This window comes from Gnatocerus cornutus, chromosome 1, assembly GCF_029298725.1.
Source record: "Gnatocerus cornutus isolate USDA-ARS CGAHR chromosome 1, icGnaCorn1.1, whole genome shotgun sequence".
In the NCBI taxonomy this organism is placed as follows: Eukaryota; Metazoa; Arthropoda; class Insecta; order Coleoptera; family Tenebrionidae; genus Gnatocerus; species Gnatocerus cornutus.
This window is the reverse complement of record NC_142233.1, coordinates 32,317,549-32,338,852: the sequence shown is the minus strand read 5'-3', so window position 1 is coordinate 32,338,852 and position 21,304 is coordinate 32,317,549. Positions and strand designations below refer to the sequence as shown.

The 21,304-nt window shown below is 35.7% G+C and overlaps 3 protein-coding genes across 17 annotated transcripts in view; 1 reads left to right on the top strand and 2 right to left on the bottom strand.

Moving 5' to 3' along the window:
* Window positions 1-21,304, bottom strand: part of Ih (hyperpolarization activated cyclic nucleotide gated potassium channel Ih) — a 98,844-nt gene that overhangs the window by 22,267 nt on the left and 55,273 nt on the right. For all 15 annotated transcript variants that reach the window (XM_088040637.1, XM_088040649.1, XM_088040666.1 and 12 more), the window contains one exon: window positions 11,285-11,797. In XM_088040637.1, coding sequence (XP_087896763.1) covers window positions 11,285-11,797 — 513 coding nt within the window. The remainder of the gene's footprint in view (window positions 1-11,284; window positions 11,798-21,304) is intronic.
* On the top strand, window positions 27-1,248 carry LOC148181789 (15-hydroxyprostaglandin dehydrogenase [NAD(+)]-like). Its single transcript, XM_088049701.1, has 6 exons — window positions 27-82; window positions 128-311; window positions 357-483; window positions 753-856; window positions 902-1,125; window positions 1,173-1,248. Exons 1-6 carry the CDS (start codon window positions 27-29, stop codon window positions 1,246-1,248), a joined length of 771 nt encoding a protein of 256 aa, XP_087905827.1.
* On the bottom strand, window positions 12,728-20,051 carry LOC148181788 (uncharacterized). The gene is made up of 3 exons (XM_088049688.1): window positions 19,720-20,051; window positions 12,893-14,789; window positions 12,728-12,789 (listed from the first exon to the last, which is right to left on the bottom strand). The coding sequence occupies exons 2-3, from the start codon at window positions 14,787-14,789 to the stop codon at window positions 12,728-12,730; spliced, it is 1,959 nt and encodes a 652-aa protein (XP_087905814.1). The 5' UTR covers window positions 19,720-20,051.

The following is a 21,304-nucleotide window of genomic DNA, read 5'->3' as shown; positions in this document are numbered from 1 at the left end:
GTCAAAATTATCAATTAGTTTCAACCATGTTCGTCCTCAGAAACTTAAAAGTTTTGCTCACGAACTTCCCCCAACAGCCAAGGTACTCTTCTTACCCGAACTAAAATTAACACTAAATAACTTGCAGGATTTTTTACGATTTTGCGAGGACGAAAAAGACGAAAACTGAGAACGTACGTCAGGCGCTGAAAGAAGTGTTTTTTCCTCCAATTCTCAATTCAGGAATCAGAGACAAGGTAGCTTTAGTAACCGGGGGAGTGGATGGAATTGGTTTAAGATGTGTCAGAGAATTATTAACAGGCGGTGCTAAGGTGAGGGTCAAACACAAAATAAAACATGCTATGATGTCGTAAAAGGGAGTAATGATTGCAGACACGGATGAAACTACAGGTTACAATAAAATAGTAGAAATTTCGAAGGATTTCGGGGGAGATAAGGTCGCTTTCATACGGTACAACCCGTCTGATTACGTGCTAATTAAAAGTAAGTTGAGTGGATGTGCGGGGTGAAATTAAATGTTTGAGACTCAAATTTCTGACTCCGATTCTCAGAATTTCCAGATTTAGAGTTTCAGGGTTTCCAGGTCTAAAAACATGTTATTATGTTTTAAACTGTGAGATTAAATTTCTCTCCTACAAGTAGATAAAGAAGCGCGTATTTTGGGTTGCCTATATTAAGCTAAATAATAAGGACAAGAGGAAAATAAGACGGGAGAAGCTCGAAGTCCCAAAAATTAAAATTCCGCATTTCAGACGCCTTCCTGTCCGCGATGAACCACTTCAAAACCCTCGACATCGTAATCAACAACATCCGATTCCGCGACTGCAACTGGGAGGACCAAATCGACGACAATATCGTAAGTCCGCCGCTCCAGAAGTCTAACGTTACCTAGCATCTTCAGAAAGGCGTCGTGTTGAGTTCCCAATTTTGTCTGGAATTTATGGGTCGCAATAACGGCGGAAAAGGCGGTACTTTGTTAAATATAGCATCTAATTACAACCTACACACCGAGTCTTGCCCTTTACACTTCGCAGTGCAAGATTTCATAATCCGATTCGATAAAACAATGGCAAAAACGCACTTCCAGAGTTCGGATATCAAAGTCCTCACAATCTGTGAAGCAAAGTGAGGATTTGTCACCTTCAGACTAGTTCTCACCTCGTTAATTTCAGCTTTGACAGCATCGGTTGTGATTTAGCAACCATTCTAACGAAAGGCAGCAATGGATGCGTCTGGAAGCCTGTTTGAATTATTTTATGTATGTTAGACCAATAAAGAATCTTGCAACCGTACTCAGTTTTTGACGTCTGACATGTGTATAATTCCCTTAAATTGTAATAACGCTCCACTAACTTTGCTCTGAGGGGCGTCCATTCGTTACCGTCATTTTGAAATATAAATGAAGTACAATTCGGTGTTTTTGTTTATGTACATATTTATGCATTCAGACGAGAAATGTCGCTGCGGTGCGATGGCGAAACAAGATTTTAATTTTTCCCGAATACAATTTCGCATAAATGTATTTTGGGGTAGTTCTTGCCAATAAATTATTTCGGTATGCGCCGCACGGAAAAAATCTATTTAATCAAATTCGGCACAATGGAGTCGAATTTCCTTTCAATTTAATTATTCGTTGATTTCATATTGCCTAAATATTGTTGCATTATTGTTCTACTTAACAATAGGCAGGCAAATACATAATAATACCACGAAAATGTAGTGAAATTAGCCAATTCATAGTAGGGGAAGAGCACCAAATATTGGATACTTTAAAAAAAATATATTAAAAATACTTCCTTTTAAATTGAATCAATTAAATTATTCTTTATGTTGAGTTTGAAACGTTTATTTTATGATTTATACGTTTAAATTACAAAAAATACACGATTTTTATTTTGTCGATAAATATGTATTTTATCATAAATTTGATGCTCTAAAAAGGTTTCCTAATACTACTATACATATATTCAATATTGGGCATCAAAGATCCGAGTATGGCATATCCAATAATAGGACCCGAAAATGAAAATAAAATATTGTTTTCATTTATTTATTTCAAAGGTTTAATTGTATTTTAATGAACAAGTAATTGAAAATTAGTCGTAATAATTAATAAAAATTTAGTCAATACAAGGTGTTTATAAATATTTCTAGCGTCAAGGGTGGCACTGGAATTCCTGTCGTGCACTACTTTGCCGCTTTGTTTTCATAGTGACTATAATTATCTTAAAAATTATTTATAATGTTACTACGTTAACGACGTTTCAGTTACGGTTTTGTGTCAAAATTTTTAATTTTCAGATTTTAAACCACAACTAGAACAGTTTTTTTTTCTTAAAACTTACGTTGCTCTATGCTTGAGGTTAACTACAAATGTCAGTTGCAAAATCTAAACCCACATTTACCGTGAGCGGCAAATTTCTTTGACATTTCATAGCCCCCTTTGATGCTAGAAACATTTATAAACACCTTGTATAACATTCATTATGCCGGATTATTAATTTTTATTGATTTTTACTATAAAAGAAACATAAAACAAACATTAATAGGTATTTAACAAACAAGTTGGTTAATGAAAGCGATTATTAATTGAGCAATTATAATTTTTAATAAGATTATTAATCGCCCATTAACCATAGAGTTAACAAAACTTTCCGGTGATCAAATCTTGAAAAAGTTACCAAAAAGAGTTTTTTTAAATTAGTACAAGACGAGACGAGACGAGACTAAAGCGAGCTTATGTGTATGATGGATGCTGGATGTGTCAGTAGTTGTCAAATTTGAAAGAAACTTAAAAAGTAAATAACTGTGGTAACTACCAGTCTATATGTGAGAACTTTAAAAATCGTCGTTTTGAAACATGGGGCTAAATCATAATTGCATTGTGTGTATAATTGGTTGCCTATAATAAAATCATTCATTAATAGCCCACTTTAATGCATGATTTCAGCCGAAAAGTCCTGCATTAATAGAACCCAGAAATAAACGATCACCGGAAAATATGATTTACTTACCCAATAACTCAAATTTTATAATAAATAAACGTATTTAACCCGCCCAAACAAAATATTCAAATTAGCAAAAAAGACTTTCTGTGTTGTGAGGACACTGACACGTGTGAGGATTCTATGACCTGAAATCTTGTCATGACGGAGCGGTAATTAATGGCTCGCTTTTCCAAATTGAGTTAGGGTGGTATCCAATATCAAGCAACCGTCCAATATTCGGTGCTCTTCCTCTAATTAAATTTAAAAAATAAAATAGTACTGTCAATTCGAAATTATCACATTATACTTCATCGCACCTAAGTTTCTCCACCATATGGCACACTTTTTTTCCCATCAGATCAGATGAGATTACGGAACGTTTAGGCCATAAATCTCCGGGATTATTCTACCCGCACAACGTTGCCCAAACTAAAAAGCAACACAACTTCCGCCAAATTTTAATGGGGTTAGATTAAAAAAATACCTCGTAATTGCCCCAAACAAGATATTCTTTATTTCATCTTACAAACGTGAAATAATGACTCCACCTTTGTTATATTCGGAGGTAAATGAATGATAAAAAAATTCACCAGTTGATGTTCACAACCCGCTTGTTTAGCCAGCCCCGATCATTTATCAAGAGATATTCCTGTCAGATAGATAGATGCAGTGTGTTTGAGTTTATCCCGAGATCGATATCTCCCCATAAATTCCGCTAGAGATTTTCAGGTGTGAGATGGTGTCTCGGTATTTCCTTAATGCAAGTCGGCTTGTAACTTTTCCGGAATCGGCGTGGGGATACAAAAAACATAAAGCTTTGAATTTTACAGAGCATATACTTTCCGGACCATTACCTCCCGCGGCGTGTGCAACTTGGTGGATTTAAGTAGTCTAATCCTTTATAAAAACCATTCATGCGAGAAACCTGTAAATGCTCGGGTCAGAATTCCCCAAATTTGTCGTTGCAATGTAGACGTTTTTCTCCACGATGGGAATTCTGATGGAAGTGCATGAAAACATGATAATGTAATGTTGAATCGACCTTTAAACTTCGCTTAATGAATGGTGTCAACTAAATGATCACACTCGTGATTCGCCTAAATAACACGTCCTGGAGAAACCAGAAACGATGGAGGTAGGAAATTTAGTGCCGCTCCTGAAACATCTCACTTTCCTTCCATTATGCAGATCTCGAACAAGGATGGAAAAGACAAACAGAAAGTGTTTACATTTTCGGCATAATTACGGTTTCATCGATTGTGTCAACACGTGATTATCCGATCAAACTTAATCAAATCTAATTATGGCGGGTGCAAGGGTTTGCTGATGATATGCATAAGTTTTCATAAACTTGGGACGATGGACATGGAAGAAAAATGAGCTCCCTCTGGGAATTGAAGTTAAGCTCGGAGATTCTGTAGTCATTTTTCGTTTTAGAAGAGGTACGATATTAAAAAGATTTTCCATGTAAAACGCTGGTAGGATTGTAATGCAAGTAAGCGAATGTGAGAACTTTTGCTATAACAGACAGTATGAGACAGATTCGCGTGAAACGTGAAAACTTCACGACTAAATTTACTTAAATCGGCGTCTCGCGACATGACTCCACTAAGAAATTGTTCCGCAGTTCTTAGTTTCGCATGTTCTCGGGTTATCAATCTCCCGGATTCCCGAATTTTTAAATTTTCAGGATGTGGAATCATCAGATTTTTGGGGACAAATTGTCGGCGTTAAGATAGGCAACCCAAAATACGCTATTTGTGGGAGCGAAATTTAATTTCACAGTTCGGAAGCAGACATGTTTTAAACATCTAAATTTCAGTTTGATCTTAATCGTTGAGAGTTTTCATCAAGTCGATTTCATTCAAGAAGTCAAATAGCAACAATTGACTCTACCACCAACAATATAATCCCAATCAATAGTCCGAAACAATGAAATGTGCTGAAACACCCAATTTAAGCCATTACTCCGTTACAGAATTACAATCCACCGCCGATTTGCCAGCGCCTCAACATTACAATATGCTCCATGTACATTAACTAATGTCAACCACCGAATTTCAATCTAAACTCCGCCAGATTCTAGTTGAGAAGCGACCATTAGTTACCAAGTTAATTAACTTAATACGACCAAAGGATGACCAGTCGGAAGTTAGAAGTAGTTTCGTCAAACTGCATTTAAGCGGTTGCACCATGAAGGCCGTTTTACACTTTTTCCATGGCTGTCAAATCAGTGTAAATAACTGGTCGATATGCAGATAAAGTTTAATTTTGCAACATTGAAATATTCAGACTCAAATCGAAGTTTTGTGGGAAACTAGAACGCGCCGGAATAAGGTCGATTCAATTATTAAAATTCATTCAAGTAACCTATTTGTGTATTCATCGTCGGAAACAATGAACTCTTAACGCCCAGGGAACATGTCTAGAAACGTTTTTCCAACGCCTCAGATTAGATTTCTTTGATGTTAATCCGTTTGCAAAAAGTTGAACACATGGTGCAGACAGCCGTCAGTTTTTTGAATCACAACATAAACCGAGAATCTGATAAATAAACAGCTATGTAATGATCCCGAGAATCATCTGCTTTCAATAATAGAATAGTTTGAGGGCTACAAGATGGAAAACTGGGTTTTGCAGCGAACAAGGACGAGGCCTTGCTCAGCTCAGGGCGAAGTCTTTTTTACTACCTATTATATTTCAAAATTGTCTCATATCCGATTAATTACATCGGTGAATAAGGTCGAACTGTATCAAACTTGAAAGGCTATTGACATCAATAAATCAGTTGAATTTTAGCCGTAATTTTATAATGATTTAAGCCGATTTTTCATAGTCCCTCAAACTCTAATGCAATGAAAATCAGCACGGGAAACCAACTGTCACGTATAATAACGAATCCCTTCGGGGATCCTCCAATACTGGAATCGTGTAAGCCATTTTATGCAGGTAACTAAATCTGGATGATTATTGTACCTGGAGCGTTAGATGCGGATAGATATTACCAGGATTAACAGTTCCAAAAACAATAGTTTAGGATTACAATGTAAGATGCTTTATTAGTTTCCAACAGGATATTAGACCCCGAAATGCACGCAAATTCAAGTGTTTGTTTTTAATTCAACAGGCCGCACCGCGTCGAAATGAGTAAATATTTGTTGTTTTTAATTAAATTCTTTTACAGGTGTTTATTTACCTGCGCGAAATTATGACTCCCATCGCTATAATTTATTGTTAGACGATGCAAATGCTATGGTAATTATAGTTATCTAATCGGCATATGCATTCAAAAATTAAGCGCAACATGTTATTTTATTACCACAAAAACTACATAACTGCGGCAAATAACTAAATTTGACATGCCGCTGACAACAAAATCAAGTGGGCGAAACTGTCATATAATACAAAAAGAGCTTAAAAACCGCAAAAGTATACCAAATTTTTGTTTTCCAATCAAATTGTTAGTGATTCTGGCTATATAATTTTGAATTTGGCACACTGGGGTTGATGTTGCGTTTCCTTCCGCATTGCCAAATGGTCCATTGAGCCGGATCTAGCTTACGAAAGCAGACATCCGGTTTTTAGCAACTCCTCAAATTGTGTATTTAAACAATGTTCCATTGATTTGTCACTGTTTTCCACGAAGTATTCCCATCAAAGGAAACTTTTCCCTTCTAATTAATCTAGAATTTAAATGACTCCAATTTCAGTATTCTTGTGCTAATTAACATGAACTTGTCAACGTTCTATTGCAAACAGCTGGAAAGCACTTAATTATACTCTAACCTTGACTTTGGCTTAAAAAAAATCAGCGTCTGATTCCAACAATGACCTAATTGTCCAAACCCGCCAATTTTCGTCCAATTCCAGCGGCTATTGTAAAAAGTACGTCAAACGATAGTCAAAATAATTAGCAACAAATTGCATTGCATTTCCTCTGTGACTTATTTGGAAATTATAGTGACGTTGTAATATCCAGGTGGATACGTATAATTTGACTATTATTCATCGTGTTTGATTTTTCCACAGGAAAAAGCGCAGTGTGTAAAAATTTTCGCATTATCAGTCACGAATTGGATTTTTAGTGCCTTACTATTGTTTCTACCGACACGCTTGTGTAATAATTGTGGTTAAACGACTGGGAAAAGAAACCACAGAAAGTTATTCTTAACGAGTTTACATACAATTAGCAGACTTCCAAGTAAACACGACCTTCTAATAACTTGGAAGCAGCCACCATTCCAAAAAACTCCACCAAGCATCTTATACTTCAAATCCGACCATTAACTTAATTACACTCAAAAATTCCGGAGCAAACTTCAACCATAATTGAAATTAATTTAAATCCGTGACAGCTTAATTAATTTTCAATTTACACGCAATCCGAACTCGGATTTGTTAGTTTTAGGTCATTTTTTTCAGTAATGCACAAAAATGTTCAAAGGGAGTGCCTGGATGAAAAAGTGGGCAAAACAACTTGTGCAATTTGTAAAGTGTTTTAACCAGAATATTGATTACGCGTTTAAGTTTTATGTTAATGCATTAAACATAATTATTAAAAATGATCACATCTGTGGCGGCAATTGGTGTTGCGTAATGAGTTAAATCAGTGGCTGTCAAATGGCGGGTCAGCGCGACTTAATAAGAAAATCGAAAGTCAGGTTTAATTAAGGAGTCGTGGGATTCAATTATGGGAAACTAATTATGAAATGGAATTCCAAAATCGTAATCTCAAGTGAAAATTTTGGATTATTGAAAGGGTCATTAAAACAATAGAAAATTTTGAACTTTCGCATAAAGTCAAATTTAATCAATCAAAATTGGCACTGAATTTTGACCCAAAGTTTAAAGCCGTAAAGACCCCAAATTGAAAAACTATAGATTTAGGCATAGTAGTAGTGACCCTCTGAAAAATTAGCAATTCAAATTGGAGACAATTCTAAATATCGCCCAGCTCGTCTAAATTTTCCGTGACAAAGCCGTCCGTTCCAATTCATTACCAACATCTCCGACAATCGCGTGGTTTTGGCAAGATTATGTAATAGACCGCAAAAAAAAACATTAACACAATTTGAAAATCGCGATTATTGTGCGCCAGACGCGAATTGAACAAAACATGAATCGCAAGAATTTTACGGTTCAAAGTCCAATTTTTGACGTCGGTAATTTCATAGTTCCAGCGTTTGACTTGATATTTTCCCTTGAGAGTAAAATTACAGTAAAGGACTAATCGATTTGAGGTCCTCTCCATGACTTTCCTTGTTATCTAACTCTTCCCGCTTCAAAAATGAGTTCGTTCGCAGGCTTAATTAACTGAACATGTGAACTTTTTTTGGAGCTTTCAAGTAAAACCGACTAAGCGGATTGTAAATCTGCTTTGTCGTGTGCTCGCTGATTATTAGCTTTGGACAATGGAGCAAATACAGAATTATCTATGAACACCTACACTTCTTGTTTTAAGTCCTCGCGAGCGCTGGATTAGATCCACTTCCGTTTATTTTGCAGTTAAATTTCCACGTCTTGTTTCTCTTTAATCTCCACAACACGGTTTTGATAGATTCGCGTTAACTTTAACGAAGTTGTGAATAATTTCAGCGGTCGGGGGTGTGTTACCCCCTCATCTAATTTCACGATTATGATAGCACGTTTTATTCTGTTCCGATGTGCTGAGTCCTACAAGATCAGGTTAAACCAGACTGCTTCGTCGGGTCAAAAAAGTGATGAAGTTGCAGTGAGATTAAGTACATTCATGTCTACAAATCACTGGTTATGTTAAGTCTAAGACTACGCAATCTTCTGACCAATTGTGGCCGACCCAAACCGAGAGTGAATTTAAAAAATTTATCCCAGAATCAGTAACTTCGACTCTGCATCAGTCGATTTCTCCAGAGACGGAATAAAAACTTGATGAGAGGCATTGTGCGATTTTACAGTGTGAAGGTGCGATTCTTTTGCGACCTTTCTTCACTATCATTCGTGCTATAACCCTGAAATTTTACACACTTATTACTGTGGTTAAATTGGATCTGTGCATCTGAAATGTCAAACCGTTTTAATTGTGTCGTTTGGTTTCTAATCTGATCCAATTTGTCGGCTAAAAGGAGTTTATTGGTCTCTGTTATTTATTATTCTCGACGAATGAGGCATGGAGAAAACAGGTAAAAAAAGATAGGAAACGGAGTCCAATTAATTATATGACCTTGTTGGGATATATTCGATTTTTGGTTGGCTTTTTTCGGGCGGGCGATCAATAAACTGTTTCGGTTACGTGATTTTCCTATCTTTAGGCGAGTTTGCAGAACTAAAACATACAATTTCATTGCTAATTCAGCCTCTCCGCCGTGTTTACTTCTGTCTTCCATCTATTGACATTTGATTACAATTTGGGTGTTGGCAGAGAATAATGGAGCACAGATCTTTGCGAAGTCGTCTTTAACTCCCTGATTTATTGAAATTTTCTGGGAAAACCGTTCAACACCACAGCATAAAATTAATATTCCGATTACAATTACGTCCATAAATATGTGCACATAACGATTTATTGACAGTTTAGTTTGTTCCACTTTAACTAGGCACAGTTTATAAACATATTGCTATAAATATAGCATTAAACATGATTATTGCTGGTTCAGTTATTACTATGAATATTTGAATAAACACAATCATATTACACGGAAACTGTTGTTGTTCGCGGAAAACTTTATAGCCAACGAAGTGCATAATTGCGGACTATTTGCAGGGCTCTTCTGAAATGAAATTTAAAGCTGTAAAGTGGCGAGGAAGCTCGCCTCGTAGATGAGAAGCTGAAAATGTCGACTGTTGGCTTCAGCTGCGAATTTTTTTTTCCATAGTTTCATCTTCGGTCCGTGCTTTAGTGCCGTTAAAAAGGAAGCCCAAAAAAGTCCCTTGACCAAATTTCAAACTTATAGCTCTAAAATTAGCAGGAACTTTTACAAATATCCTACAATACTTAATTTATTTTGTACACTTATTTAAACAAACCAATACAAAAAAAATAGCCGAGGTTTATTCGTCCTCAAAGTTAGACCTTTTAAAATTCCTGCTGCCGAATATACATGTTCTTGCTTTAGCATAGTTAAGTAGGAAGCTCAATGTCATACCCTCACTGAATTTCAAAGTTGTTATCCCAAAATTACCCGAATTTTAGGCATCTTAAAGCAAATTCAATAATAAAAAGTGAAAGTTTGTAGTAAGATTGATTCTATTTAGTCATTCAATGGGATCTGGTAGGCTTCAATTTTATAAAGCTGTTGGTAGCACTGCGATCGATCAATTTTTGCAGATGAAAACGACTATTACGACGGACAGGGCTACCAAAAAAAAATCTAAATCTAAACTGACTGTTGTTGATTGAGAACTTGAAAGTTCTAAGTTCTAAAGCAGTCTTTAATCTCTTATAGCTTCATTGAGATTATTAGATTTATCAATTTCACTGTAAGTGATGTTCCAAATGTTTTGCTAACTTATTTAAATAAATTTGTGGCAAGTCTAAATTAAGTTGCATTTAATGATAACATTTTCATTGCTTGTCATTTTGATTGATTAATGGTTTCAAAATTCCAAGGCAAATGTCAATCTAACTGACAATTAGGTTCAATTTGTCATATTTTGACAAAAACTGCGAATTATATCTAAAATTTACTGTCCGAAGCTTGCAATTTTTTAAAATGTGTGCGGTAACTAGATCTGAAATGGCAAACAGTCGTACCAACATGTAAATATAAACGTACAAGGCCTCATCATAGATTTTATTCGATCGAATAAAATAAGAAAATAAATAAAATAAAATTTGTGCGCGGAGTTTTAATTTTTTTTGTCGTCCATTTTGAGTAATTTTATGATTCAAAAAACTCAACTTCAGTATAATTGGTACGGAATTTTAAAGCCGACTTCTGTTCCGATATCCCGTTTGTGATTTGATTTATTTTTATTAGCTGTTTGGCAATAAACTTGCGTACTATTAAAGCGAGTTGTAGTTGTAGTAAGAGTAAAAAGAAAAAACCTCTTGAGGAAATTTTCAACCCGGAAGCGTCACTTTCACTGTTCAGTTTGAACACAAAATTTGTTATTTAGGTCACTACACTATTGAATATTGGGCTCCCGCTAATAATATTTGGATGTGTGCCCTAATAAATAATTCAAACAGTCCAATTTGAATGCGGCGAGCTTGTTCTTGCGGCGAATGTCAATTTAACGAGCGTGTTAAGGTGTTTTACGATCACCAACACCGAAGCACTTAAATTCCGCAAAAATGAGTGTATTAAAAGAAGACTTACCGAAAACTGGAGCAGGGATGGATGACCCAGTGTCCGGCGGCCTTCTGCCGTATCCGTTCCTTCATGAGCGCCTTCTTGGATCCGAAAAGTTTCATGGCGAGTTTGTTGTCAGTGGGCTGAAAAAGGGCCTGCAGTTGGTTCTTGATGAAGCTCTGTTTGCCGGCTTCTGCAGAGCCGAGGGGAGTGGGCCCCGGTTCCTCTTTGGGGGTGCCATATAGTGAGACATCGTCCACACCGAAGTGGACCTTGCCGCTGCCCTTGTAGTTCATGTCGTTGGAAAGGTAGTCCGCGATGAGCAGCGTCTCGTCATCGAGTGCGGTCACCAAGGAGTCGGTGCACGTGTTGGTGTTCTCGATGCTAATCTTGATGGAGTCATCCTTGGCCAAGCGGCGCGGTGGCGGCGAGCGAATCTCTTCTTCGGACTGAGCCGCGGCCACCCGCCCGTTCGCTAGCCGTAGACTGGGCACGCGCCGAGCTCCACCGCGTCTTTCTCCACCGTCCCCGCCGCCGTCCCTGGAACAAAACATATGACAACATCACCACGTGCTCGCGAAGTACACCATCTACGTCACTCTTTATGGCACAAGAACGTCGTCTTCAGCTGAAGGTTAACATCCTGGCCTCATACGCTTTATAACGGGGCGCTTGGTATTTCGGTTTTAAATGTTAAAAAGTACGCAAGGAAGTCATGACTGCTCTGAACTGTTACGTCAAAGGCCACGGCTATCTCAAGGTTTAAGTTCAGTTTGCTGCAATAACACTTCAGTGTTGATACTTCTTCGAAGTCGCGGAGGTTTGACAAATTACTTGACCAACCTTGAAAGTTCATGATTATTAACTATCAGTTTTGTTTATCTCTTTTCAAATTATCAGACCAACTTGCCAAACAAAATTCGATACATTCTTTTAAAATAACTAGTAATTGAGAGATATTAGTGGCATGTGCTTATCATTGTCTTCAGGAATTTTGCACATTATCACCATCAGAGTGCCAGCGGCTGTTGTTACTTCAACAATTCAAAGAATTCAATATTGTAACCTGTAACGTCGAATTAAAACAAGATGACTTTGGAATAAATGTGTTCGACAGGGCCACCAACATAGCCGTCATAAAACTTCACCAAAGAAAGTGCGGGTAAGGTGTGATGGTTCTTTTTATCTCCTTTTTGGGCCGGTCGAATTTTGAAGAGGATTGACACAAACTTTAGATGGTATATATATATATTCTTTAATTCTACAGACTAACTTCGTGATCGACTAACTACTAACTACTGATTACTGAATATGGAATATGGAATGCTGAATACTGAATACTGAATACTGAATACTGAATACTGAATGATACTGAATGATTGATACTGAATGAATACTGTTGGGGGTACAATTATATAGGTTCTGTTATCACTTAGACCCATGGACCTTCGTCATGCAAAGCATACATAATTAGCCATAATGATCAGTGATGGGTCCATGAATCATCGGTGGGATCATAACACTCCTCCCTCCTAAGTTTTTTGATATATGTGTGAATACAAATATATCAAAAAGTAAAAAAAACAATAAAGATAACATGGAGATATAAAAAAGGGAGAACTACTTAATAAATGCTTCTAAAATTTACATTATGAGTTTCGTTACTAGTTTGTTGAGGTATTTTAATCGAAAATTCACTTTGTGGAACAGTCTGCTGCACAGTTTGGGTATTCTGCAAACTTGACACTTCACTTTTGCGTTTTGAACACTTCGGCACCAATTTGTTTCTGTAGATGAAAGTGATCATGGCACCAAAGATTACGAAAATGAGCGATGAAAATATTATCACGGAGTGGTCGACGTAAGTTCCTAGGATAGGTTTGTTGATTTGGTCCTGTAGTACATCTGGAAACATCTGGAGTTGATGTTTGGCATCATGGAGTTGGTCTAAATCGACGGTTCGGAACATCACGGGTTTGGTTTCCATTCTGCTTAACTCCTTGATTTTCCCTGGGTATTTGACATTTCTCGTTATGTCGAAATTAGGGATGTAGTGATGAACGATGACGGTTTGGTTATAACTTGGTTTAAGGGATGAAGACATAGTGCGACCTACACAACCTGTGCTTAATCGAATTATTCCGACGTTTTCTATGGTTTTGTCCGTAGAGTCCTGTTTATCGAATTTGCAGTTGATGGTGAGGCTCGTTGGCTTCGAAACAATGTACAACCATTCGTTGGGTCCAATTTTGTGATAAACTTCGAATTGTGCTTTAATTACGTTGAGATGACAATTTGTTGGTACTTCATTCGAATGTTCTACTTTAGGTGTAACTTCACAACTTGGATTTGAGGTGGTGGCGTATGTCATAACATCAGAACATAGTGTTATCCTTTCTTCCAGTGGTTGGCAGTTGGAAAGATCTTTCAATCCAGCGAATTCGTCTTTATCTATGCTGATAGTCAAGTAAGGATAGGAAGGCGTTATAAAGGAATATATGTTAGAGTTGTAATGTTGAATAGGTAGAGGGATGACTTTAAAAAGATTATAATTTTTATGATCAACTAATGGAATTTTGAGAGAAAAGATTAATAATTCGTTGTTATAAATTGCATTAAGTTTACACAGTGAATATAGTTTGTAGATATCACTATAGTCATTCAAAGTGACTGGAAAAATAAAATCTGTACTAATTTTTATAGTTGAAAGTTCTGACCATAGGTCTTGAGGATTGATTACCTTTGGGTATATGATGTTTAGTTTAGCAAACATTATTGACGTTATGAGGGAATCGTACTCATTACTAAGTTCTACTATGATTTCGTTTAAGAGATCGAAATGTTTTGTGATAGAGTCTAGTTGTTCTAACTGAGTAACTCGATCTAAGACATTATTTGAAAATTGTTGAAATTTTCTAAAATTATTATTAATGTTTTCTTCGTTTGCTTTGAGGGTAGTAACTGATTTATTATAATTGTCGATTGTGGAAGACATGATTCGAATTTGTTGTTGCATGAGAATCGCTGTTTGTTTTTCGTTGTTTGCTAGTGACTTTATAGCATTATCATATCTTTGAGCATCCGTTGCATCGGGGGTACCAAAAAGAAATTTTAAAACTGTTGATGCTCCGTTAATTAATCCACGGCGTTGTCTATTAAATTTATTCGTTAGAGTGTGTCCGACTAGATGTCTGATTGTATCTGATTTTTCTAGCAAATGTTTGATTTGATTTTTCATAATTCGAATTGAGTTAACACAGTAAGCTGAAGGGAATTTGATCGATGTGATTGTTTCGCATAGATTTTGAGAGTTGTTAAAAATTAAATGGATATAAGCGAGTTTGTTAGAGAGAAACGAAATGTTTTTGAAAGTGAGAAGAGTGAAATGGTCGTTGCTTATGCGAATTTGGCCTAAATCTTGATAAAAAAGTCCTGACTTTTGTTCTATCGGCGTTATTTCGAAGTTATTCGTCGGAAGAGACGGTGATGTCTTTGCGAGTGCAAGGAGTAGTATTATTTGGATTCGTATCATCTGAAACAATGGTTGGTTTTAATAAATTTTTGTGGTACGTTTGTTCTCTATTTTTGATTTTTAGGACTACGGTTTCGTTAGCGTTTACTCTGATTATTTTAAATGGTCCTTTATAATGTGGTGAGAGTTTTTGAGAAGTTCCTGGAGTTGTTGATTTGCTTTTTAAGTAAGCATAGTCACCGATTTTGAATTTATAGTCGTTTGTTCTTTTGTCATAACGGATTTTAGATGTTTCTTTAGAGTGATTTGCATTTAATTTAGCGGTCTCGAATGATTTGTTGAGTCTCAGTTGTAATTGTTTATGGTAGTCTTCATATGTGTAACGAAATTCTGGTGTACGGGTGATTGAATTTGGTAGTAGTGGTTTGTGTCCGAATAACAATTCGTAAGGAGAAAAATGTGTAGTTGAATGAATTTGACAATTGTATGAAAACATAGCTGTTTGTATGAATTGATCCCAGTTATTCTGTTCTTTGTTGACGAAATGTTTGAGGTAGTCTTTAAGAGTAGCGTGTGATCTTTCTAAGGCACCGTTACTTTGAGGATGGTAAGGACTTGTCGTAATATGTTTTATTTTGAAAAGTTTATTGATCTCTTTAATTAAATTTGATGTGAATTCGGTTCCATTGTCGGTTACTATACTCTCGGGTGTTCCAAATATTAGTATAAATTCACAAAATTTATCCGCGATTGTTTTAGATTCATGGTTCGGTAATGGGTATGCATAAGAAAATTTTGTTAAATCATCTTGTAAGGTGAGAATAAATTTATTTCCGTTTTCCGTTATTGGTAAAGGTCCTACTATATCCAAAAATAGCTTTTCGAATGGTCTGGATGAAGTCGTAGTAATTTGCATTGGGGCTTTAGTGGGATGTCTATTAATTTTGTTTATTTGGCAATTTCTGCAATTTTTTATGAATTTTTTGATGTCGTGTTTCATACCGTTCCACTTGTAGTGTTCTTTTATTCGTTTGTAAGTTTTGCTAAACCCGGTATGTCCTGAAATTGAAGTTGAGTGGTTTTCGGTTAAAATTTTGATTTTCTCGTTTTCAGATGTTGGCGTTAGTTTTTCGGATTGAATTATCGTAAGTTTGATTACATCGCTAAAGAGGAACGAAAGCATGCTGTTAAAGTTTGTCATTTTAATTTTTGTATTGTAGTAAGAAGGATCTTTGATGAAGAGTTGCCTTTCCTTTTCTAAATTAGCTTTATCGCAGAGGTTGATAAGAGAATAGTAAATGTCTTGGTAGGTGGGTTGATCAAAATGATTTAAATGTGTGATTAATATGTAAGTTTTAGAACTGTTGTTTTGTAAAACAATAACATCGTGAAGATTAATATTATCTGCATTCAATACATTTAGATCGTATTTTTCATTTAGAGTTTCGTAATTTTTGTTGTCTGGATGTAGATCTTTGGCTATAAATAAGACATTAGGACTTACGTTAAAGATATTTTCTTTTATTGAGGAAAATTCAATTGTTTTGTCGTTTTTGTAGTGATATTCGAGAAATTTCGAATACTGTCTGTCGTCAGTGGTTATGGGTAAAACTGGATTTCGTGACAGTGCGTCAGCATTTGCGTTTAGACGACCAGGCTTGTACACAATTTCATAATCAAATTCACTGAGTTTTAATTTCCATCTTAAAAGTCTAGATGATTGATCTGAACAATTGAATAACCATTGGAGAGGACGGTGGTCTGTGATTATTCTGAATTTTTGACCATATAAGTACGGACGATATCGCTTGACAGCAAATAAAATAGCGAGAAGTTCTTTTTCAGTTGTTGAATAGTTGATTTCTGATTGATTCAATGTGCGTGAAGCATAAGAGATAGCTAAGTCTTTGCCTATTTCGCCTTGGGATAAAATAGCACCAATTGCAAAATTTGAACTATCGGTTGTTACGATAAAAGTTTTCTCAAAGTCTGGATACTGAAGTATGGGTTCTGTTGTTAGTATTTGTTTCAATTGATCGAATGATTTTTGTTGTTCTTCTTTCCATTCAAATGGATGATTTTTCTTTAAAAGGTTTGTGAGTGGTTTAGCAATTTTTGCGAAATTTTTAATAAATTTCCGATAATAACCTGCTAGGCCCAGAAATTGTTTAACATTTTGAACTTTGGTCGGAATGGGAAATTTAGTAACAGCTTGAATTTTCATAGGGTCAGGTTTCACACCTTCTGCAGATATAACATGTCCTAGATATGTTATTTCTTTTTTCATGAACTCGCATTTGTCGGGTTGAAGCTTTAAATTATTTTCGCGAAGTCTCCTGAATATAGCCTTTAGTTTTTGTTCGTGCTGCTCAATTGATGAAGCATAAATGACAATATCATCAAGGTACACAAAACACTGTGAGCCTTGTAATCCGGTTAAAACTGTATTCATCATTCTTTGGAATGTTGATGGAGCATTTTTCAAACCGAATGGCATACGAGTGAATTGATAATGTCCAGTGTGTGTCGAGAATGCTGTCTTATAGGCATCGTTTTCATCCATTTTGATCTGATGAAACCCATTAGCTAAATCAAGAGTTGAAAAATAACATGAATGACCTAATTGATCCAAAATTTCTTCGATGTTAGGAATTGGAAATGAATCACCGACTGTAACTGAATTTAATTTGCGATAATCCACAACAATGCGCCACTTTGGTTTACCAGAGCTATCTACCTTTTTGGGGACGATCCATAGTGGTGCGTTGAATGGTGAAGTTGAGGGTTCTATAATCTTTTGATCGAGCATTTTATCAATTTGGTTAGATAATTCTACTTGATGTACTTTTGGAAAGCGATAGATTTTTGAACTGATTGGTTCTGAATTTGTTGTAATGATTTTATGACGAATTGCATCTGTGTGCGTTAAATGATCTCCTGGTAGTTGAAAAATATCGTTATAGTTGTGACAGATTTTAATTACAGATTGTTTTTCTTCGTCGTTTAAGTGCTCAAGTCGAAGATTGGCATCAAGAGTTTCCAATCTTGTTTTAATGTATTGTTTTTGATTCGTGATATTTGACTCGGATGTATTAAGAAAAATGTTACTTCGGTCCTCACTGAATTCTTCCAGAAGTAAATTTATATGATTTACTTTTACAAATTTGTCTGTAGTGTTAACTATTGTTGTTAAAGCTTTCTTGTCTTTGTTTACAAATAGGATAGCTTTTGCCAAAAAAACACCATCGTGAACTTTAATTTCCGGTGAGAGTCCAACATTTAAATTTCCTTCGTTAACTATATTGACTTCAATAACAGTTTCAGAACGCGGTTTTAAAATTGTTGGTACGGAAGAGTTGATCGAATAGGAACAATGCGGATACAGTTTTAGTGGGAATGGCAAAGATTTTAATTTTAATTCAGAATTACTCAAATCAATTACTGCTTCTTGTTCGGTTAGGAAATCGTTACCGATAATACCATCGTAAGGAATAGCGTTATCACCTTGGACAATTTGGAATTTGATCTTTAAATCGTGATTCTCGAAATGAGGTTCTAAGGAAACACTGCCTGCAGTTAAAATTGCATTATTAGAGTCAATACCAGTTATCATGGTGGTATCATTAGGATTATAATTTAATGATGTTGTCTTCAACTTATCGGTTTTTATCAGAGAGACATTTGCACCAGTGTCAACAAGAAATTTGAAATTGATTATTTGTTTTTGATTGTTGAAATGAGGAAGATTTACAAATGTAAGATTTGACTTGGATAAATCAATATGATAAGAGGATTGTTTATTTAAAAATTCTCTGTCGATATTCTGCATACGAATTTGATTTGATTTTTTGAAATTATGATTTCTTGAATGCGTATCGCTTTTTAGTAATGTGGGATGTCCAACACTGATTGCGGACATTTTGGCGTTTAAATTTACCGAATTTGATGAGGATGATGTGGAAGGTAAATTGTGTGAACTTGATTGATTTTTGTTATTATTATATTGTCGTTTTCGACATTCTGAAATCATATGTCCTTTATGTTTGCAATAGTTGCAGAATTTTGAGTTTTGATTTGTATTTTGATTTTGGCGATTAGAGTTAGTCGTACTATGAGAATTAGAGTGAGAATTAGAGTTAGTTTGTCTTTGTGAGTTTGAATAATGGAACTTAGATTGATCACGAGAAGAGTTTCGACATTCTTGAGTTTTATGACCTTTTTTCTTACAGTAGGAACAAAATAATGTAGAAGTGTTACCGTTGCAATGTGGATTTCGGGCTAAGAGATATTTTTCTTCTGATAATGCTTCGCGTAACGCATCATTTAGTGTTTGCGGTTTTGATCTACGTAAACAATTCGAAATAGCATCATTTGAATGTAAAATAAATCGTTGAAGTGCAATTTCCATTATCATAGCTGTTCTACCTGGATTTTGGATTGCATCCTGTAAAGCTGATGTGTTTAGGGCGATAGTTTGTAGATTTTCAATACGATTAAAATAATTTTGAACTGACTCATTTTTATTTTGTTTAATTAAATTTAGTTCTTCTAAAATTTGTGATAAATCGCGACGATCACCGAATAATTGAAGTAAATAGAGATTTAATTCTTGCAAGTCTTTGAATCGTCTGTTTCTTGTTTGAGCACGAGCTGAACCTTTTAGTTTCGATTCAATGTAAGGAAGTAGTAATTGCTTCTGTTGATCATTGCATAATGACCATGCTTGTGTACAATCTTGAACAAAATCATAGAGTTTTTCTCGATTTCCATCAAAGTCGTCAGAAATGATTGCTCTTATATCAGATAGATTGAAGGTTTGGACAGAACTTTCATTTTGATTTTGATTTTGATTTTGATTTTGATTTTGGTTTTGATTTTGATTTTGATTTTGGTTTTGGTTTTGATTTTGGTTTTGGTTTTGGTTGGATCGTGTATCGACCATCGTATAGATAAGTTAGAAATTCGTGGTCAAAAGAATAATTCCACTTACCGTGAAGATGACTCGGATCTAGAAGTTTGTTTCTTCCTTTTCTTTTTCGACCAGTAGACTTGAAATCAGGTTGCGGATTTTCAACAAAGTTGACCGTATCTTCCCTTTTTCACAAGTTTTTCTGCTCCCGGTTGGAAATCCTTAACGACTGCGCCAGTTTGTGATGGTTCTTTTTATCTCCTTTTTGGGCCGGTCGAATTTTGAAGAGGATTGACACAAACTTTTGATGGTATATATATATTCTTTAATTCTACAGACTAACTTCGTGATCGACTAACTACTAACTACTGATTACTGAATATGGAATATGGAATGCTGAATACTGAATACTGAATACTGAATACTGAATACTGAATGATACTGAATGATTGATACTGAATGAATACTGTTGGGGGTACAATTATATAGGTTCTGTTATCACTTAGACCCATGGACCTTCGTCATGCAAAGCATACATAATTAGCCATAATGATCAGTGATGGGTCCATGAATCATCGGTGGGATCATAACAAAGGCAAGGATTGAAATAAATGTGTTGGCAGCCCTGTCTGTGTGCTACCAACACCGCCTGCCATCATAAAACTTTAGCGATTCTAGTGTTGTGCCCTCCACGACCCCACTTCATTAATTATATACCGAGGGGCCCATAAAAGCTTCAGTTATGTTGATACAGCAACATTACCTTTATCATGATATAAAAACTGCCTTACAAATTATATTAAGAAGTTGTTAAGATTATAAGCTTTACAACTCCTGAAACCCATTTTGCTTTTAGCGTTCCATAAAAAGTCGCTTCTGTAATAAGTGCAGTATTTCTCATTCGAAACAGGGTCAACTAAGTCATGCATATTTTTAGCAGAAGAAGTGTCCTCTTAACCTGCATTGTGCTTCAGCGAAAAATGTTAATACATTACGAACAATTAACGAAACTTGAGGAGCGTCTTTATAATTAGCGCAGAAATGGGTCAACTACTGGCGCCTGTATCTGTAAATATTTTTTCTTCGGTTCAATTAACGTAATTACTTCAGAGAATTAAATGCGTGTTATAAATCACAAAACCCAATAAGTCCGAGTCGAGTGGGGATCAATATTTCAGATTTATCTTCACTTATCTAAACAAGAGGATGTCACTCTTGACAGTTTGTACGGATGTTCGAACCGGAAGAATTGGGAAGTACAACAATCGCAACAAATTATTGATAATTTACCAAAATTCCAGCGAACCATTAAGATAATTAAGTCACATGTCTCCAGTGAACTTGAAATTAACTTGTTGTCAACCAAACTAGAGGTGATAAATATCAACAATTAAATGATAGAAATCTGGTCAACAACACAATTGATCGAATAAAAGAGTACTTGAACCGGTGAAAAGCGTCTCCGCGTCTACTTACACTGTGGAAAAGCACAAAACACGAACTATTGTAATGAAGTTTCCAGTAAATGGATTCACATGATGTGAAAAGTTGTCACAGTCTCAAACATGTTAATTTCGACCTCAACTCTTGGCCAGTGGTGAACCTCAACGGTTCGTGAGGTCCCATTATGCGCTCACTTTCTAGTTGTCCACAACACCACTGTCTT